This window comes from Colobus angolensis, unplaced genomic scaffold, assembly GCF_000951035.1.
Source record: "Colobus angolensis palliatus isolate OR3802 unplaced genomic scaffold, Cang.pa_1.0 Scaffold179, whole genome shotgun sequence".
In the NCBI taxonomy this organism is placed as follows: domain Eukaryota; kingdom Metazoa; phylum Chordata; class Mammalia; order Primates; family Cercopithecidae; genus Colobus; species Colobus angolensis.
Window position 1 is genome coordinate 4696250 of NW_012114921.1, and position 21199 is coordinate 4717448.

General features: G+C 44.3%; 1 protein-coding gene across 1 annotated transcript in view; it reads left to right on the forward strand.

The window, feature by feature from the left end:
• The window catches only part of TENM4 (teneurin transmembrane protein 4), a 787916-nt gene that overhangs the window by 725143 nt on the left and 41574 nt on the right, over positions 1-21199 (forward strand). Inside the window, exons 25-28 of the mRNA XM_011938905.1 lie at positions 1165-1185; positions 8802-9034; positions 13021-13175; positions 18960-19837. Of these exons, the coding sequence (XP_011794295.1) occupies positions 1165-1185; positions 8802-9034; positions 13021-13175; positions 18960-19837 (1287 nt within the window). The remainder of the gene's footprint in view (positions 1-1164; positions 1186-8801; positions 9035-13020; positions 13176-18959; positions 19838-21199) is intronic.

Below are 21199 nucleotides of genomic sequence, written 5' to 3' on the forward strand. Positions count from 1 at the left end.
TGGTGGACCGAAATCCAGAGATCATTACACACCTCTGCCTCACCAAAGCCTTGTCACCTGGCCCAATGAGGGCCACTTCGACTTAATGCCTTGTTAAGTTCCTCCCTGGAGGTATATCCTGCTGCAAGAATCTCACTCTGCAGTGCACGTGTGAAAGGAAGGCAGGGCCAACAGCCATAAGCCCTGAAGAAAAGGGTTAGTATCCGCCCCACACACAGGGCCAGACAAGCACACACGCAGTAGGCTCACAGGAAATCAGCTATCGGCTGAATGAGAAGAGGACTACCAGTGGAATATTCTCTGCCCTTCTTCTGTCTATTATGAGTCTGACTGGTACAGACATCTGTCAAGGAAGCAGGATCCTTTGAGCATATTTGTGTCAGTCAACTGCATATATGGACCACAACAGAAAGCACCGTGGACGAGGAAATCAGCTCGCCTCGGCAGAGAAGCTATACAACTTTGGACAAATCACTAAACCTCCCTGGACCTCTGTTTTCACCTCTTTCCAATAAGAGATCCCATTTTCCCTGCCTCCCTCCTACAGTTGTTGGGGAGATCATGACAGTGGGTAAGGAAGGGAGATATAAGTAAAATTAGAAAAAAATAAATTTAGAAGTATATTATCATTTTGATATATTTTTTCTTCCAGTCTTTTTTTCCTAGGACTGTTTCTGTGTCATACCCTCCCTTCTAATTATAGTCTATCTCCAATTCTGTATTCTTTTATGAGGAGGCTCCTGGGAAGTGACCCAAGTTTGGGTAACTCTTTGTAGGAAAGTGTGCATGTGGAGACACAGAGCAGTAAGCCTGTGTATCTCTGGGTATGTGTACGTACAGAGGAGAGAATCCACCATTCCAATCTCTGTCTTAGCCCTTGTTAAAGCAGCAAAATGTGTCAACCTAGTCCTCTTCCCCCAAAGTCAGCAGTAGTGGTGCAGGCGAAACCATGCCTCTTCTGTGATATGTACTGCTTGTAAGTGAACTTACTGACAAGTAATATCCAATATAAAATACATCAGTGTCATAGCTGCTAAGTCTTTATTTATTATAGTATTGTATAGCACCATTGCTGTCAAGTTTTCAGGCTGCTAATAATGCTTCTAACCCTGCTGCTAACACCTCATTCTTTCTTCTATTCCCTGCTCTCCTGTCTTCTGTCAGAAATAAAGATTTCAGACATAGGTAAGCCAACCAGTGGAGAATTTCCTGCCTCACCCTTGCCTTGTTGCATGCTGTATGGTAAGCTGCATGTGTCAATTTCAGATGGCTGTATGGCAAAATAATCCTGTGTGACTGGAACTGATTGGGGCAATCAGTTGCAATGGGAGGAAGTCATTAATAATGGCAGCAATGCGTGGCAGGAGCCTGAACCCCTTGGATCTGTTGCAAAGTGAGGCAGTTACTTTGATAGTCTAAAAGTGATATGGGAAAGAATTTGAACCTTGGAATAGTAATTTGAATGCTACAGCCTGCTTATCCTTAGAATAAATGAGGATGTCATCCTAACTGCATTGAGCAACTTTGATGGTCATGATAGGAAGTCCTGAGAACATCTTGATCAGGTGAACAATCTGGAAGAAGACAGGTTTCACATTTACACTTCTGTGGGCATTCAAGGTGCCTCAGCTTAGGGATGCCAGGCAACCCCACCCAAAAGGCTTGCCATCAAGGAGAAAGCAGACTCCCGGAACCAACTGCAGAGATCAATCCCCAAATGGAAACTTTGTCCCAGAGTAGGTTTGTCATGTAGACTCACAGCGACATGCAGTAAACAGAAATGGGTCTAGTCAAGCACACCAAGAGAATTGTCTGCCTGTCAGCATCACCTGTCACTATGGCGTTCACCTGACTCCTGGATAGCAGTCACCTCGGTGTCCCCTGACCTCACACACATTGTGGTGACTTGAAAAGTAACCATGGGCAGATGGAGGTGTGGCTTGCATGGCCAAAGAAGTGGCTCTCAGTTATCTAACTGTGGCTCAGATCAAAGTGGCATGGGAGTGGTGGTAAGTGTGGATGAAAGAAAGTCTTAGGGATGATGGAAAGAGTCAGACAGACCCAGAATCCAATAATGATTCTATCTCTTTCGATAGAAGTAGCTGCATTATTCATGTAATAATTGTATGTGTTATTTTAAGATAATATTTATTATATAAGTAGTAAATATTATAATTATTTAATAATTGACATGTATAGAGCATTTACTTTGTAGCAGATAGAGGGTTATGTGCTTTACATGGATTGTGGCATTCTATCCCCAAACCACTCTGTGAAGTAGATATCCATGATTACATCCAATAGAGAGACGAGAAAACTGAAGCTCCCCAATTATGTGGCCTTGAAAAAATTCCTTCATCTCTCTAAGCTTTAGTTTCTAACATAAGGTTAATAAAATCTCCCTTAGAGTGTTGTTGTAATGATCACAGAAGATGTTTGTAAACTATTCAGTACTTTCAGGCACAGGGAGGAGCTCCAGAAATAGTAGTAATAGTAATAATAATGATAACATCCTATAGAGTTAACAGTATTATAATTTATTATCATAACAGTTTGTATCATATGATAATGATGATGTCTCCATCTTTACCAAAAAGGAATTCAATCCTCTTACACCCAAAGACACATGTATTAAAGTAAATCAAATAGAAATTGGTAACAAAAGAAAAAAGGAGGAAACATATATGTGATTATTTATTAGATTAAGCTCTGAGCTTCCTGGCCACCAGTGTAAATAAGAAAACATAATTATTTTCATACTTTATAGTATCAGAAATTGAAAACTCGCCCATTTCTCACACGAGAAATTTTTTTTCCTGACACTGAAATCTGAGATTTTCAATGAGTTTTGAATGGATGATACTGAACTATGTAATGGTCCATGCCTTCAACTTCAGTTGTACAGAAAACACAGAAGTACATTTCACATGAAGGTCTTGAATTAAAGCCTAGCATTTACTGTTGAAACATCCAGTTAGTGGTGGCGGCTGCATGGGATGCAGCCATGACCCACGGGGACATAGCTGGGAAGAGTCAGGAGGCCAGGTGCTGTCCAGCCCTGCTACACATTCGCTGTGTGGCCTTGGGCTGGTTACCTGGTGTTTCTGGTTTCCAGTCTCATCTATAAACTGAAAGAGTTGTGGTTTGGAAACATTTTGCTTCTGATGTTCAGTGATCTTTTTATATATTCATGGTATGACTTTAAACCCTTCGTCAATTCATTGTTTTCTTGGGTGCTAAAAATTTTCTAAGATGAACCAAAGTAGAAAGGAAAAAATGAATCACTTTCTGCCTTGCAGTTTTCTAAAGACAACCAGAAGACAGAGAGCCTGGGTTCAGCTCTGATGTTAACTGCTACCTGGATATTGGCAAATCTCTTCCTCTCTCTGGGCTTCAGTGTCCCCATCAGTAAATGTTGGCGATAGATTTAAAAAATTATAGAGTTGTGTCTCTTCCTGCATTAACTGTCTCAGCCACTCCCAGTAATATGTCTGGCCCCATGACCAGCAACTTTAGCCTGTATGTGTGCTTCCCCGGAGCAGACTCATGTCTGCCTTTTGCTTTTCCAGCCTCAGTGCCAGCCTGCTGTGCCAGGCATGCTCAGTACAGAAACCTATAATCCACGGGGCATCTTCCTCTATGGACTCCTTCAGGAAACCAGCATCTTTGCCTCTTCCCAGAGCTCTTCCCTAGGGTCACAGAAGATGTTTGAAGCCTTTTCTTCAGAAGTACATTTGAACTCAAGTGTCCATCAAACCCAGCTACACATATTATATTAACTCAGAGCCCTTGACTGTCTCAGGAAATAGGTTGAGCAGGACAAAATAAAATCTGACATACTTAGTGTTTCCATTATGCACCAAATCTTCTAGAAGTTTCTAAAGGGACCAGCTTTGCTTAAAAGCTACCATTTATTGGGTATTTTATTTTTTAGTGGAACAGGCACTATGCTCAGAGGTTTATATTCTTCATGCAATTTTGTCCTCAAAATAATCCTTTGAAATAGGTGTGACTATCCCCATTTCTCAGCTTAAGAAAACTGAGGCTATGGAAGTGATGTGACCAGGGTCACTTAGCCAAGTGGATGGTAGAACTGGTATTTGAACCCTTGACTTTGTGGCTCTAGCACTCAAGCTCTTCCCACAGGTTCTGAGAACCAGGGAATCAAGTTCTGCCAGAGCTGCCAACTGCTGTGGTTGAAGGACACTCCTTTGCATGAGGCAGACCTTACTTAGAGACAAAGAGAATTCTCACTCGGAAGCAAGTGAGCCTGTGTGTCCCTACAGACTCCTACACTCCCAGCTCCTACTGGGAAATTCCAAACACCATCCAGAATGAGGGCAGAGTGAAGCTTGGCTTCAGCTCATTAACTTCAGGAATGGTACCCTGAAGACCTCTTGATTTTACATCACTTCCAGAGAGACTGAGGTTATGTTTGAGGAACTAGAAAAGAATGTGGGTCCTCAGAGACTTCTACAGCAAACTGAAAATGAAATTGTGATCTTACTCTCTGTCCAGCCCTACTCAGGATACTGGGCATCAGAATTGAATCAGACATGGTCCGTTTCCAGGAAATGCTGCCTGTCCACACAACCAGGCCTGAGGCCTCCGCTGAAGGCTGTCTTCCATCTCATGCTCTGAGACATGGATTATTTGTAGAGTATTCTGAGGCCTTGCTGCTCAAAATACAGACAAGCCACATTGGTGTGCTCTGGGAATTGTTAGAAATGCGGACTCACAAGTTCTGCACCCCAGAACTAGGAACTGAAATGTGCATTTTAGCAAAGGCTCCAGGTGGCACATTAAAGTTTAAAAAGAACTGCCCGAAGGCCATGGTTCCCAAATCTGGCTGTGCCTCCAAGTCACCTGGAAAGATCTCAAAGGTATAGATGCCCACACCCTTCCATCATTATGGGTAAGACTATTTTTAAAGCTCTCCAGGCCATTATGATGTGTAGCCATGTTTGAGAACCATCACTCTAAGATTGTTAGCAGTGAGCGTTTCCTATGTATACTCCAGCCAGGGAGGCTGATTTCCTTTCATAAATTCAGCAGAACTTTCTGGAATACTTATTCTGCATCAGCCCAGTACAAAGCAGCAGAGACTGGTAATCAGTCCCTGCTCTTGAAGAGTTCAAGGTTTCATCCAAGAGACAGACAATTAAACAGAAAAGTTTAATTGGTGCTACAGATCCTAAAAGTATAAACTTCATAAGCTCTAGTAAAGACACAATGAAGGAAGAGGCCAGTTCTACCAGTGGGGAAGAAGTGGGGGTTCAGGAATGGCATTACAGATTAGCTGAACCTCAGAAGACGAGCAGGTACTCCCAGGTGAATATGGGCAGAGGAACCTTTTAGATTCTGAGCAGCAGCGTGGGGAAGTAGAAAGAACGCAGACTTTGAAGTCAAGCAGAACTCGGTTGGAATTTCATCCTGCCGCTTAGGATTCTGTGGTCCCAGACAAGTCACTTCACCTCTTCCAGTCTCAGTTTTCTGAGATGTAAGGGAGGAAAGTACCTACCTTATATGGTAGTTGTGAAGAAAATGAGATCAAGTGCTAGCGCAGCATCTGGGACAGAATGGGCATCCCTAGGTGTCACAGATGCGTTCCTGTCTGTGGTAGTCATCTCTGCAGTTCTGTTCTGCAGACAGGTGGTGCTTCAGCCTGGTGGAGTCGAGATGCGCATCACAGACGCAGGTGCAGCTCCCAGTGCCAGGGGGCAGGAGGACTAAATGAGCTGAATGTCCAGAGAGCTCTGCAAACTAGAAAGGGCTGTTGAGACATATAATTTCATTTGATCCTAATGACAAGCCTGTGAGCATAGCCGAGCAGGGACTTAGTCATTTGACAGCTAAGGGACCTACGATTTGGACTATTTAGGTGACTTGCCTAAATGAGAGCCCACACTTTCTAAGTTCAAAGCTAGCTGTTGTTTTCCCTATGCTTAACTTACCAGCAGACCTCAAATTTGTCCTTGGGCCAAAAGATGCAGCCACAGCTCTTACAGACTCTGGGATAATCCTGCCAGTGCCACCCTGTCCTGGAATTCACTGATCTGAGAAGCTCCACATGAGTGATACTTCTCTGGAGCAGTGCAGGGAGACATGAGATGGAAACTCAGGGGGCTAATCTACATTGACAGGGCCCCTCACCATATCCCTCAGGGACCCTTTTCTGCTGAGGTAAATAGCACCAGTTTATCATGAGTGATGTGCAAAGAAATGAAAAAAATCACCCCGCCTCAGAGCTGCCATCAGAAAAGCAAAAAGATCAAGGCTGCCCCAGCATTACACAGTAGGATCTAAGGTCACCGCATTTTATTTAGCCAGGATTGATTAAATCTGTGCTACATTATAGGGTAAGTCACAGGGCACATTTCAAAATAGACAGGATACCTGTCCTGTTTACTGCTACCCCCAGAAGAGAAATAAAAGAAGAGCTAAATAATGTGAATGCAAACACGACCTAAGTAATCTAAAAATAGATATGCTATCTACTTAAAACAAGTGACTGCTATGGGCTAGAAGGCATGAAGCAGAACATTGGAAAAACAAAACTGAACAAAATCCAGTCTCTTCTCTTCAAGTATTGACGATCGGGTTTTGGAGGCACACACATAAATGAACAGTCACAGCATTATGTCCTATCATCCAGAAATGATGCACAGGGAGAAGGCTGGGGAAGATTTGCAGAGGAGGGAGCATTTGAACTGATAGGTGAAGGGTGAGTAGGAAAAGGGAGGCGTGGGGCATACTACAGAGCAGGAGCAGCAGGTGTAGGCAGACTTGAGGTGTGCTGCAGGGACAGGTCTGTGGCCAGGTGCAGCGTGTCTGGGAGGGGAGGGAGGATGGAAGGGTGGAGCAGCATAGCAGAAAGCTGGGATTTGTGCAGGGGCGGGGGAGGGGGGAAGCTCTTAACTTCTCTGTAAGATTAAGGAGTCCCAGAAGGGAAAGCATTGAAATGGCAGGTTGATATTTGGGTTAGATCAAGAATGACTTGAAGAGGACCCAGGCTACAGGCGGAGAGACCTCCCCTTGGTTCGAGAAGGATGTGACAGGACAGTAGTATTAGGGTTAGAGAGGAAGGACAGTTGGAGAAAATCCTATCAGGTTAGTTGAATTCAGGGAGAGAAAACCAAGGAAGGAAAGCCTCGGGTTTGGATGCCTGGCCCTTTTCGAGGTAGTCAGTCCCCAAGGACACTGTCCAAGGCAAGAGACATTTATAATGACAAACCTACCAGGGCCAGATTAAGCCCTTCCGTGACTTACGTACTGAAAAGATTATGGTGTCCCAGTCTTCATAGGGAATTCAAAAAACACCAATCTGTAAAATAAAATTTTGCTTTTCAAAAGGACCCAAAACTTACATACCTGATAAATGCAAAATAGCTTCTTTCTAGACTTTTCAAATTATCTTGCTTTCGTCTTGAAGGGGGTCTGCAGTGCTCCGGCCCTGCTGGTGCTCTCATCACTGCTCAGTCTGTCCTGAGTCCCTTAGCCCAGTTTATACCTCACTGTGCAGTGAAAATGGCCAGCACCAGGCCATCCAGGCCAAACAGAGAGAGCTTCCTTTGAATCAAAATACCTTCGGGAGACTTGGAAGGGGCTGCCAATATTGAGATGCAGTTTTAGGGCCCAGCGAATGTTCAGGCCATGCACAGGAACTTAAAATTAGCTTTTCAGAAGCACCAAGTTCAACTGCAATGTGCCCTAGACTTGAAAGAAATTGTATATCAGTACCAGGGAATAACAAAATTTCAGGCTTAATAAGAGTTATCTACTACAGAGTCGTCTCCAAGTGCAAGAAGAGACACAATCATTGGTAATTAAAATAATTATTATTGAGCATCTACTACGCTATGCTACTTTGCATTTATTATTTTCTCTCTAATTTCCCCAATATACCAGCAAGGTAGCTGTTAACACCCCCATTTTGCACATAAAGACAATTCGAGGCCCAGGAGGCCTGGTAACTTGCCCAAGTTGCAAAACCAGGAAATTACAGAGCTAGACTTGGAACCCAGACCGATCTGACTCCAAATCCTGTGCCTTTTCCTCACCCTGTGGCTAGAGGCAGTGCTTTGTCTCTTCAAGGCCTCTCTGTAGTCAAACTTCTCTCTCCTCTGTTGGCACAGCCTGCTCTTTATAACTGTTTTCCAGAAACAGAACCATCATTAGCACTGCTCTTCTGTGTTGCTTTTTTTCCTTGGGTTTCACTGCAAATTACAAACTAATCCTGCAGTTCATTTATATCTGACTGCCAGAGGGAGACTCCTGGGCTCCTGATAAGTGTAACATGGGTATCCACTGAAGACGGTGTTGATGCTGACCAGGAGTCAGAGCCAGCCAGGGTTTCATCCATCAGTCCCAAGATGGAGATGAAGGATTGCTGTAAAAATTTCCCTGTGGAAAAGGGCTTGTGTTTTTGAACTCTTGAAGTGTTTTTTTTTTTAAGTCAAGAGCATCCATGTTTCTAGCTTGAATGAACGGGACACCTATAGTAGGCCTCAGTGGTCATCTTCTTAAGAAAACATGTATTTAGCACCTGATACAAACATGGCACTGAGATAGTCATCTCAATCATTGGCAGGGGGTTTTTGCAAGAATAGTGGGTGGGAGGGATAGTTAAGCCAACGACTGAGGTCAGAAAAAATGGGGAACCATCACCTAAAATAGGGGCATCATCCCCATAAGACATTTTTGCTTTGGATTCTAAAGGGTCAGGGGTTCATCTGTACATCTCCAGCTACACATAGGAAAGAAGAAAATGCTCATCAGTTGGCCATGTCTTTGTTTTCTAGTCACAGTCCAGCACACAAATACTACCTGACCACAGACCCCATGAGCGGCGCCGTCTTCCTTTCTGACACCAACAGCCGGCGGGTCTTTAAAATCAAGTCCACTGTGGTGGTGAAGGACCTTGTCAAGAACTCTGAGGTGGTTGCGGGGACAGGTGACCAGTGCCTCCCCTTTGATGACACTCGCTGCGGGGATGGTGGGAAGGCCACAGAAGCCACACTCACCAATCCCAGGGGTAAGACCTTGCCTTAGAAATATTGTCAATAACATTTATTGGAGTATTTTCCATTTCAGAAAAATATGCATGATTAATATTGCAAAAATATTTGGAAAATACCAAGAAATGTATGGAGGATGGTGAAAACTGAAAATTCCACCTGCCAAAAATACTCCCAGTTGACATTTCCTGTCTTCTCTGCTAGTCTTTTTTCAAAGTGTTTGTGTATATGTAGTGTTTACTAAAAACAAACAAAATGAGATCACATTAAGCAAACTGTTTTAGCAAACTGCTTTTTTTCCCTAAATGCTAGATCATTAACATTTCTCCATGTCATTAAATGTGTACTCATTTTTAGTGACTATATAGTATTCCAGTAAATGGATGTCCCAATCTTCTACTATTGGACATGTATGCTGTCTCTCATGTTATTGTTATTCAAAAACATTTTAGCGTATCATGTTTTCGTATGTTCATGTGCTATTGGGTGGGTTAACTGTAGGTCTCAATTCTGAGTCCCTGAAAAAGTTGAACCTCTAAATGCCCACAATCACAATTTTTCCTTCGCTTATTCAGCAAAGATTTGAGTGCATAGAGTACAATGGTTACATATATAAGTTCATCATAGCAGAATAAATATGACCTGAGTGTGAATTACTGTGACATGGGTGAGAGGAAGAGGTGCTCCCTGAGAAGCAAGACGAAAGAGGCTGTTCATGGGGGTTTAGAGCCAAGAGAGACCCCTGTGCCTTGGAGACTGGGAAAGCTTTTTGGAGAAGCCATCATTGTCCACACTTAGTGGAGTGTTCACTATGTTGCAACCCCTATAGCCAGTGACTTACAGTGTCTAAGCTCTAGGGTCCTCAATGATAGAATGGGGTAACAATGCCATCAGTGTCTACCTCCTAGGCTTATTCTGACGGTCAAAATTAATATGTTTAATAATAACCTATGGAAACATTATAAGTGATTGTATTATTAAATAGTTCCAGACTTCAGGGCCTAGTTTCAAATCAAAGCGGGAGATTCTAGTGAAATCTGGCATTCAAATTCAGACTTTGTCATCTACAGCTGACTGACTTTGGGCAAATCACTGAAGCTCTCTGAGCCTCATTTTCCTCATATATGTAATAAGGATATGCTACACAGTTGTGGTACAGATTGAATATTATTAGGAATGTAAATGCTTAACACAGTACTACCAGGCACATGGTAAACACCCCATAAATGATGATTCCTATTACTGTTGTTCCATTATATCACATCACATCATATCATGTCACATTGTCTCTGCCACATACCTGGAGTGTCAGGTGGTAATTGTGTGGGGTAAATATTGTATCAACAAAGGTTAATCCCTCCTAATTATGATTTCCAAATACTGGGAGAGCAGCCAGGAGTGAAAGAATTCTAGGCTTGCGCTTTGAAGCCCTGTATGGTTTTCTTCTGCCACTAGCTGGCTCTGGGACCTCCTCCCCTGGCCCTCAGTTTCCCCATTGGTCAATGAATGAACAGGTTGGGCTAAATAATCCCCAAGACCCTTTGCAGCCACAGTATTCTACTCTCTTAGGTTTAAAACAGTTTTATCTGAGAACTTTTATTCTCTCCAGGGCTTTTTCAGTTGTTCTCCACACATGTGTGTTCTCTTCCCCGCCCTCGCAGCCCCTCACCCTCACACTGATGAAGTGGCAGTGCATTTACGGCATTTACACAAAAGTCTGTGATTAACCCAGATAGAAATCGCAAGAGTGACACGATATGCAGGCACTTTGCAGCAGGGAGGAGAAAAGATGTCCATCTATTTAACACAACAAAAGGAGAAAAATTTAGGTAAATAATTGGGGACAGATCACTTCTATTAGCCTGTGCAGCCAACTCTGTAAACAAGAAACCCAACTATTCATGGAGCACTCATCAGTCCAAACAGATGGAAGAGAAAGATGGGGCATAGCTAGGCAGACAAGAAAATGCCTGTCTTGGCACTTAAAGAATGAAATTAATGTACATTCAAGACAGGACCATGAGAAAGCCTTCCCAGTCTTGAGGCTGCCTAGTCCTCTGTGTGAAATCACTCTCCTGCCTGACCAGCCTAAGAAGGAACAGTTGGTGCTCCAGCAGGTTCTCAGCACTCAGAGGCCCCTGGGCATATTAAAGCACCCTGCTTGCCAGTGAGAGACACGTGGGCCCCCAGAGCAAAGGCCTTGAAACCTACAAAGTGCCAGCCACTTTCTCATCATTACAATGGTCATTAATAATTATTGAGGGCTAATTACTACAAGTCAGATGTTAGAATCCCCGTTTTATCAATGAGGAAATGAAGACTTAAAAGTGAAGTAATATGCCAAGTTAATACGACCAGAAAATTTTATAATTCAAGTCTCTCCACTTCAGTGAAGCCTTCCTGACCCTTCTTCCACTATCTTCCCCAGAGAAAACGTAGCAGAACAAAAGTGACCAGAAGCTCCTGTATTTTACCATGACCCTCTCGAGTCTGTCCTTTCCTGTTATCCTCACGTGGTACTGATTCATTCCTGTGCCTTCCATTCTAAACTGGGTGCTCCCCGGGGCCATGTCCCATCTGTATCCCATGACAGTTCATGGTTATGTCTGACTCTTGCAATTCTGAAGCTGGGATGGAAATTACTATCACTCATGAACACTATTAAACATGCCCTGGTCCCAGTCCCAGCCACCCCCTGAATTAGTATTTCCAAGAGTTAGGCCAGCAGGTGTATATTGAAAAACCTCTTCAGGTGCCTCTGATGCACATCACAGGCTGAGAGGTACTGATATAGTGTAGTGGTTCTCAGACTCTGGTTTGTGTCATTATCACCCAAGGTGCTTGTCAGAACTGCAGATAGAAGCTCAGACTCCACTTGAGATATTCTGAATCAGCTACCTGGGGGGTGCAGTTTAGCAAGCTCCCCAGGGGATCCCCATACACATCCAAGAGTGAGAAATACAGATTTGGAACAATCTCATTGTTTGACAGCTGGGAAGACAAATACAGAGACGCTCAGTGACTTGCCCAAGGACACACAAGCTGGATCAGGGAGAAAGTTAACAGGATGAGACGGTCTAGTAAATGGAGCAGGTAACGTTGAGTAATGGTTCTGACCCCTCTCCTCAGTGTGCTGCCTTTAGAAATTCAGTTCAACAATATTCTCTACACAAATCCATAGGATTCTATTCAGATTCTGTACTTTTGTAATGATCAATGAGACTAAAATAATAAGAATAGAAAAGCATGAAGGACGGGCCAGGCCCAGTAGCTCACGCCTGTAATCCCAGCACTTTGGGAAGCCAAGGCGGGTGGATCACCTGAGGTCAGGATTTCAAGACCAACCTGGGCAACATGGTGAAACCTCATCTCTACTAAACATACAAAAAAAAAAAAAATTAGCCAGGCATAGTGGTGCATGCCTATAGTCCCAGCTACTCAGGAAGCTAAGGCAGAAGAATTGCTTGCACCTGAGAGGCAGAGGTTGCAGTGAGCCGAGATCATGCCACTGCACTCCAACCTGGGTGACAGAACGAGACTCTCTCAAAAAAAAAAAGAAAGAAAGAAAAAGAAAAATGGTTACCAAAAGGGGAACTGATTATTATAATTACAGAGCTTCAGAAATAGGTGAATTTAAATAACTCACAGTGTTAATATTGAAAAAGATCCTCCTTACCACTATATCCCTAGTGCTTAAAAAACCCCAGAAGTTATGAATCCAGGTTTAATGGATGACTAAGGTGATAGATTAAGATCTCAGGAGGCAGCAAGGTAGGAGGACCAGAGCCTTGGAAGATCTGAAAACCTAGGTTCTAATCCCTGCTTTGAACAAGTCACTCAAGGCCTCTGAGCCTGAGACTCCTCCTCTTTGAGAGAGGAATGAAGGTTGTGGGAGGACCAAACCCAATCATGTAGAGGTGCTGTCAGCTAGCAAGGCTCCAGGAATGTGCGTGCCGTTGTCATCTCTGATGCTGAATTCCTGTTTTGGTTTCTCTGCCCACAGGCATCACAGTGGACAAGTTTGGGCTGATCTACTTCGTGGATGGCACCATGATCAGACGCATCGATCAGAATGGGATCATCTCCACCCTGCTCGGCTCCAATGATCTCACATCAGCCCGGCCCCTCAGCTGTGACTCTGTCATGGATATTTCCCAGGTAAGATGGCTTCATCTACCAGAGCCCTGGGACTGCCCACTCATCCTCTCATCTGCCACCCAGCCAGCCTGCTGGCCATTCACCTTTGCACTGATAAGCCTTTAAAGAGCACCTACTTGGTGCCAGGCTGTGATGAGAACCAAGGACACAAAGATAAGTAAGACACAATCATGTCCTGGGAGTTCACCATCAGGAGTAACAAGTAGAAGCTCAGGGGACAGTGAAGAAATCTCCCCAAGGAAACCTCAACAGCAGCAGAGCAGGATAGACAGAGCTTTCCACCACGTGACATTCAATCCATTGCCACCTGAATTTCATCTTTGGTAATAACACTGATGGGTATTTGCACATTGCCTGTTCTCTTTCTAAGCTACATGAGGACAGATATTCTGTAATTAACTAGGATGCCTGGTTACCCAAATTTGGGCACCGTCTATACTTGCTGATTGATTAATCGATTGATTGAATCCTACCTTTTGCCACTCACTCACTCAGTAACTTTAGACAAGTTTTCTAAAGTCTTTTGAGCCTCACTTTTTATATCTGTAAAATGGAAATAATTCACTTCAGGCCAGTAGGATTACTCTAAAGATACAGTAAACAGTGCATGCACAACTCCTAGCATTGCTTGGCCCTTCAGAGGTGATGAACAAAAGATAGACTGCCTGCTTTCACGTGGGAGGTGACATTTATGCGAGTTTTACAGGTTGAATAGAAGAGGGGTTTGCTGAGTGACAAGAAAGAAAAGGAGACATTTCACACAAAGGAAACAGCACGTGCAAACGCATAAAGATGTTAATGAGGCTGGTACACTCAAAGAATAGTGGAAAATTGAAAACCATAGCATAGGGTGCTTGGAAGCAGGTGGCCGCAGTTAAAACAGGAAGCATGGTTTGGTCCAGGTAGGGAAGGACCCTGCTGTACCATGCCAAAGAGTTTGGACATTTGCAGGTGGATACCAGGAACCCATTGTAGGTCAAAAGGAGACACAAGTGACTGGCTATCCAGCATATGCTTAGTACATTCTGTGATGACTTGGCAAGGGTATGTCCTTTGTTGCTGGATCCTTTGGCCGGGCCAGGCCCATGCTGAATCAGTGTCCTGTGCTGCATCTTGCCAACATTACCAAAACCTGGGAAATCAGGAGCATTGAGTTATATCAAACTGCAAATTGATTTCAGCTCCAGCAACATTTAGCTTTTTAAACCCCTTCATTTTTAGGGGAGCCTGCACACACAGGTCCTTTTCCACTGAGTGTGACACCTGCTGCCAGCCTTTCTGGTCATGCCCGCCTCTGTTACTGACATGTATTGCTAAGTCCTTCCACAGAGCCTTGTGGATGCTGCTGGCGGTCCCAGCACTCATGTCACCTCCCCGTTGCATGCTGGGATGGTTTCCCTCTGCACCAGCTAATATTATTGCTACACTCCAGAATGGAAGCTGTTCTCTGCCACTCGTCTTTGCAGTTTTGGCAGGCTTACCCTTGCTGGCTAGTGAGTTTCCCTCTCCGGTCTGTGAGCAAGCTTGAATTACCCGTCAGGAAGCCACCATGGCCTAAGGATGTGCATACAAGTATTTTCAATTCTCAAAATGGGCCCTCAACCAGCCAGCACAGGGTGCCGAAAATTTTCGGTCCACACATCAGAAAATTGTTTAACTTTAGATAGAGGTACTGCCAACCAGTCGGATCAGAGGCTTGAAAGACAACTGGCATATGGTGGAGGGGGAAAAAAATGCTCAAACTCACACTTAGATTCAGAAATCCTGGACTGAAATCTCTATACCCCTGGCCCTCACTACCTTTGCCTAAATGGGATGCCTTTGTCAGCATGGGATCTTCTTTAACCAAACTCTCCAATACTGGCATCTATGTTACAGACACATATGTGCAGGTGTCACTGGCTTTCATTCTCAGAGCTTCCTCTCTATTCTGCTGCCCCGTGGGGAGCAGGGAGTTAAGCCAGAGACAGCACACAGCTCAGAGGCATGAGTGAGAAGGTGAGAGCCAAGGAACTTGGACCAGCTCCTTTGGGAGGAGACAAACCCAGGCCCAAAAAGAAACTAAAGAGAGAGGCACAGAGCGGAGAAGGAACAGAAGGAAGTTGTTGCAACCTGTTGAGAAGTGGAGATGGCCACCACTGACAGAGAATAACTCTATGCTTAGGATCCAAAATAAGAACTTAGTTTGTGCCAGGCACTCTGTAAGAAATGGGGGTACAGGATAAGTACAACGTCTCTTTTCTTACTTAGCTATCACAATAGTCTCATGGGGTAGAGCTGATCTACCCCATTTTATAGATAAGAATACTGAGGTGTGATGAAAGAAAATGCATTTTTAAATGTAGAGCCCTGTACCAGGTTCCATCAGGGATATGGAAATGAGTTTTTTCATGAAATTATGTACATAAATTATCTAGTACAGTGCCCAGCGGCTAGGAAAAGGATGTGAATACTAGTTCCCTTTAAAATCCACAGACAGCTTCCATGTACATTGTCTCATTTAATCTTCACAACTACCTTATGTAATGTGTATTATCCCCTTTTACATATAGAGAAAGAAGTTTGATGTTTAAGAAACTTGGGTTAGGTAACACATGTAGCAATTGTGGAACTGGAATAGGAAGTGAGGTGTCCTGACCCCAATCTCTCACTCTCTCTATACCATTTGCTGGTCCTTCCTTCATTCATTCATTCGACAATCCATTTTTGCAAGAAAATCACTCTGCAACAGGGCAGCCAGCTCCAAGTGCTTTAATAAAGGCACAGGGTGCTCAGGTGGACAGGGAAGAGGGTACCATTCCACACTGGAACCATGACGCGGAGCTGCAAGACCTCTGAAATTATCAAGTCTAGTCCATTCATTTTGGGGATGGGAAATCAAGTCTCAACATGATCATCACTAATAGGGTGGTGAAACCAGAGAGGCTTAGGTAGTTTGGTGCAGGATCATCACACAGGCAGTGTGACAGAGTGAGGATTGACTCCAAGAACAATGCCCCTTCTCATTTCCCAGGCACCCTGCACATGGCAGAAGGGGAAAGTGTAGGAAAGCACTTGCTCTTCATTCCTTCCTCTCTTTCCTCTCTGGTCTCCCTCCACTAACTCTATCTTCCCCCACTCCTCCCATCAAGGAACCATCTTTTCATCATAACGACAGGCAGAAAGGTCTCTGCAAGTGGGTCCCCAAGGTGCCACAGGACCAGAAGGCATAAAATATTTAGGGGCCAGCATTGACAAGAAGTGGGTTTTAAGAAATTGAAAATTCCCCTGTCACTTTAGAGCCAACTGTGTTCTTGATGCAGCCAAAAGCTGCCCAGAGAGCCTGGGGAGTGTGAAGCAGCAACCCTGGCTGGCAGCAGCCCTGGCGAATTTTCAGGCTCCCTGGCTCTGCAGGGACAGAGGGAGCTGGGAGTAAGGGGACAAGAAGACTTTAGAAAGCAGGACCTGAAGATCATGCTTTAAAGAACTGAGAAAGGGCCTGCCCCCTTCTGAGAATGTCCCTGAGCTGAGGGGACAGATGGAGGTGGCCTCACTCGTGTGTATATAATGTATTAGGGTTTCTTTTTACACTAGTAAACTACCACATGTACATTGTAGGAAATATAAGAAGTTAGAAATCACAAAGAAGGAAATTAAGATCACCTTTAACCTTGGTATGGTTAACGTTTTGATATATATCCCTCAAGCACTTAATCTCCTCTTTATCTATAATCTTGCTAAACTTCCTGTATTTTTCCCCAATTGGTATCCCACTGTGCTTACAGTTCTGTAACCTGTTCTTTCTACTTAATACATAGCAAACATTTCTCCATGTCATTAAATATCCATCTATAACATCACTTTTAACAACTACACACAGTATTCTAATTTATGAGCAAACTAAATGTACTATTATTTAGCCAATTCTCAGTTGTTGGGCATATGAGTTAGTTCTTGGTCTTCCTGCTTATTAAAAATGGCTTCATCATTATTAAAAGCACTCTTATAGACAGTGGTGCAGACAAGTAAATTCCTGGAAGAGAAACTTCTTATCTAAAGGCTTACACTTAGGTCAAACTCAGTGGCTCACACCTGTAATCCCTGCACTTCAGAAGGCCACGGTAGGCAAATTGCTTGAGCCAAGGAGTTTGAGACTAGCCTGGGTTACATGGCAAAGCCCTGTCTCTATAAAAATATATATATTAGCTGGGCGTGGTGGCACATGCCTGTAGTACCAGCTACTCAGGAGGCTGAGGTGGGAGGATCACTTTAGCCTGGAAGGTGGAGGCTGCAGTGAGTCAAGATTGTACCACTTCACTCCAGCCTAGGTGACAGAGTGAGACCCTGTCATCATACATAGGTAAATAAAAATAAAGGTATACACTTGCTTAAGCAAGCCCCAAATTGGACCAAATATCAAGGGTTTGTATGGGGCTCAGGAAGTCTAAGGCAATGAATTTTTAGGTGGGATGGAAAAATCAGCAGAAGGGTGCACCTGTCAGCACTTCCAGTCCACACAAAACGTGGCTGGACCTCCTAGGGACACAGGTGGAAAGGGTTCCCCTTAGTGCCAATACCTCCTAGTGTGATAGATCCAACAATTCAGTCTCCAAGTCCACTGAAGAAGACACTCCTCCCCTCAGACCATGCCAGCTGCAGTCCCCTGGGTGCCCACTTGAAGATCCGCCATGACCTATGCCAGTTTCCCAGCCTGGCTCAGAGGAGGCTCCACATGGGGCCCAGCACTTCTGAACTCCTAGTCCCTACAACCAGCTTCAGTAATCCCTTTCACGTGGACCTGTTCTCTGAGTTACTAGAACCATTTTCTGGAGCAGGGCTTCATAAACCTCAGTGTGCAAAGAAATCACCTGGGGATTTTGCTGAAATGCAGATACTGATTCAGTAGGTTTCAGGGAGGGCTGTCATTCTGCATTCATGCTCAGCTCCTAGGTGAGCTGATGCTGATGACCACACATGATGAGCAAAGATCCAGTCATGATTCTCAAGCCCACATCAGGATCACTCAGGAAGCTTTTTGAAATAATGCCAATGCCCAAGCTCCACATCTGGGGAACTGATTTCACTCATCAACGGTGGGGTTTGCGCACCATTATTTTCTAAAATCACCACAGATAATTTGAATGTGAGGCTAGATTTCAGAATCACTGGTCGAGAACTATGACAGACAGAGGCCATGGTTAGCTTGTCTTTATATCTCTAGCACCTAGCCAGCTGTTAATCCATGAACTCGAAGAATTGAGAAATCATGTATGTATCGTATCAATCATGCATGAAGAATCTTTCTTAAGCCTCTGAACAACAACTACTTCAGCCTCCAGACTCCATCTGCCTTTCCCTCCCATCTCTAGAACACCAGCTGCCATTATTTGGTGGGTTCTGGTGGGTCAGGGACTCTGTGCTGTTGTCATTCCCATTTCCCATATGTGACTATTGAGCCTCAGAGAGGCAAAGTAACTTGCCCACAGTCATAAGTAGTAGACTAGGTTCTGAACCCAGGCCTATCTGACTCCAAAGTCTACCTTTTGCCTACTATTTTGTTGTTGTTAACTCCTTCTTCATGTTTTGTCAGTCTAATGAGACCATCACATGTCTCAGTGGCAGCTCTTTCATGATTTCCCGGTGATTAGGGGGCTGACACTTCATTGTTGATGATAGGCTGCATGAGGATCAAGCAAGACTGTATATGAAGCCACTTTGGACACTGTTATGGGCTACATGGGCTACGGGATGGATTAGTGGTGGGCATCTTGCCAGTCATTTGAGTATCGGTGTCTTCATTGTCAGGTTCGCCTGGAGTGGCCCACAGACTTAGCCATCAACCCAATGGACAACTCACTTTATGTCCTCGACAACAATGTGGTCCTGCAGATCTCTGAAAACCACCAGGTGCGCATTGTCGCCGGGAGGCCCATGCACTGCCAAGTCCCTGGCATTGACCACTTCCTGCTAAGCAAGGTGGCCATCCACGCAACCCTGGAGTCAGCCACCGCTTTGGCTGTTTCACACAATGGGGTCCTGTATATTGCTGAGACTGATGAGAAAAAGATCAACCGCATCAGGCAGGTCACCACTAGCGGAGAGATCTCACTAGTTGCTGGGGCCCCCAGTGGCTGTGACTGTAAAAATGATGCCAACTGTGATTGTTTTTCTGGAGATGATGGTTATGCCAAGGATGCAAAGTTAAATACCCCGTCTTCCTTGGCTGTGTGTGCTGATGGGGAGCTCTATGTGGCCGACCTTGGGAACATCCGAATTCGGTTTATCCGGAAGAACAAACCTTTCCTCAACACCCAGAACATGTATGAGCTGTCTTCACCAATTGACCAGGAGCTCTATCTGTTTGATACCACTGGCAAGCACCTGTACACCCAAAGCCTGCCCACAGGAGACTACCTGTACAACTTCACCTACAGTGGGGATGGCGACGTCACACTCATCACAGACAACAATGGCAACATGGTAAATGTCCGCCGAGACTCTACTGGGATGCCCCTTTGGCTGGTGGTCCCAGATGGCCAGGTATACTGGGTGACCATGGGCACTAACAGTGCACTCAAGAGTGTGACCACACAAGGACACGAGTTGGCCATGATGACATACCATGGCAATTCTGGCCTTCTGGCAACCAAAAGCAATGAAAACGGATGGACAACATTTTATGAGTAAGTACCAAAACAAGGCCATTTGATGATTTTGTTTCATTAATTCATTGTAGGATTAGAGGTAAATTGATGGAGTATTTTTTTTTAATTCAGGATTTGGGATAAAAAACATTACCTTTAATACATTCTACATGTTCATATTCCACATGATTTCTCCTAGGAAGGAAATGGTCTAGTGGAGAAGGCATTAGCTTTGGAGTCAGAGGAGCTGGGCATCAGCTCCCACTCTCCCGTGGACTTAATCCCTCTTGGCCTTGGTTTCCACATCTGTAGAATGGATACAGCAGATACCTGCCCAGCATACCACAGGGAGAGGGTGTAGATGAAGAGTACTTACCTGATGAAGTGCTAGCATCTTCATATGACCACTGTCCAGAAATGTGGCAAGGGGAGAAGGAACAGGCACATGTGGATGAGTTTTCCACATAATTGAAGCTCACATCTTCAAATTCCAAAAAAAAAAAAAAAAAAAAACCTTTTCATTTTAACCATTTTGCATGGAACTTTTCTTATGAAGTGTATTGCATACTTCCCTTCTCAAACACACTATATAGACATAATGAAAACTTTCTTTTTATGATTCAGGGTCATTAATAAGGAACAACAATTGCATACTATGCTGTAATATGAAGAGAGCTTTCAGGAAGTGGGGAAATGAGGATATAGACCCCTTTGCCCCAGCCCGAAGTGATTTTAAACCATCACTTTATTAGGTCCTGTATCTAAAGGGAAGGTTTCTCTGCCTCCTCCCTCAGGGTTGCACTGTGGTGTCACTATTTATTTCAGTCCTAGCGCCCACCTCAAGTAGCTCATTTCTCTGTTCTTCATCCAGTAGAGGACTTCTTAAGAGGTGTGGTCAGAGAACCAGAAGTTCAGCTTATTATAATCCTAGCCGCAATTAAATATATATATATATCTGGGGTGTTCCTCTAGGAGATATTTTAATGAATGGACGAACATCTCTCTTTCTACTTAGATTTTTTAAGCTGCTTTTTGAGGTCTTAGCCATGGTTCAAACAACTGAGATTGCTGAATATGTCACCATTAGATAAGCATGTGAGAGGTGGGGAAGGAACTAGCCTTGTTGCGCATCAGCTGTGGTCTAGGAGCTACACCACTGCATTTAATGCACACAGCAGCTCTGAGGATGGGTGATTATTATCCGTTTTACAGCCATAGAAACTGAGGCTCTGAAGGCTCCTTTGTCCACTTTTGATAGTGAGACGTGGCAGAACAGGGATCGCAGTCCAAGTCTGATGCCAGAGCTTGGGCTTTCTCGGTGCTGCCCTGCTGCCCTCCCTGCACCCTACCCCCGCACCACTGCCGCACTGAGTTTGTTAATTCCAAATGAACTTGACTCCT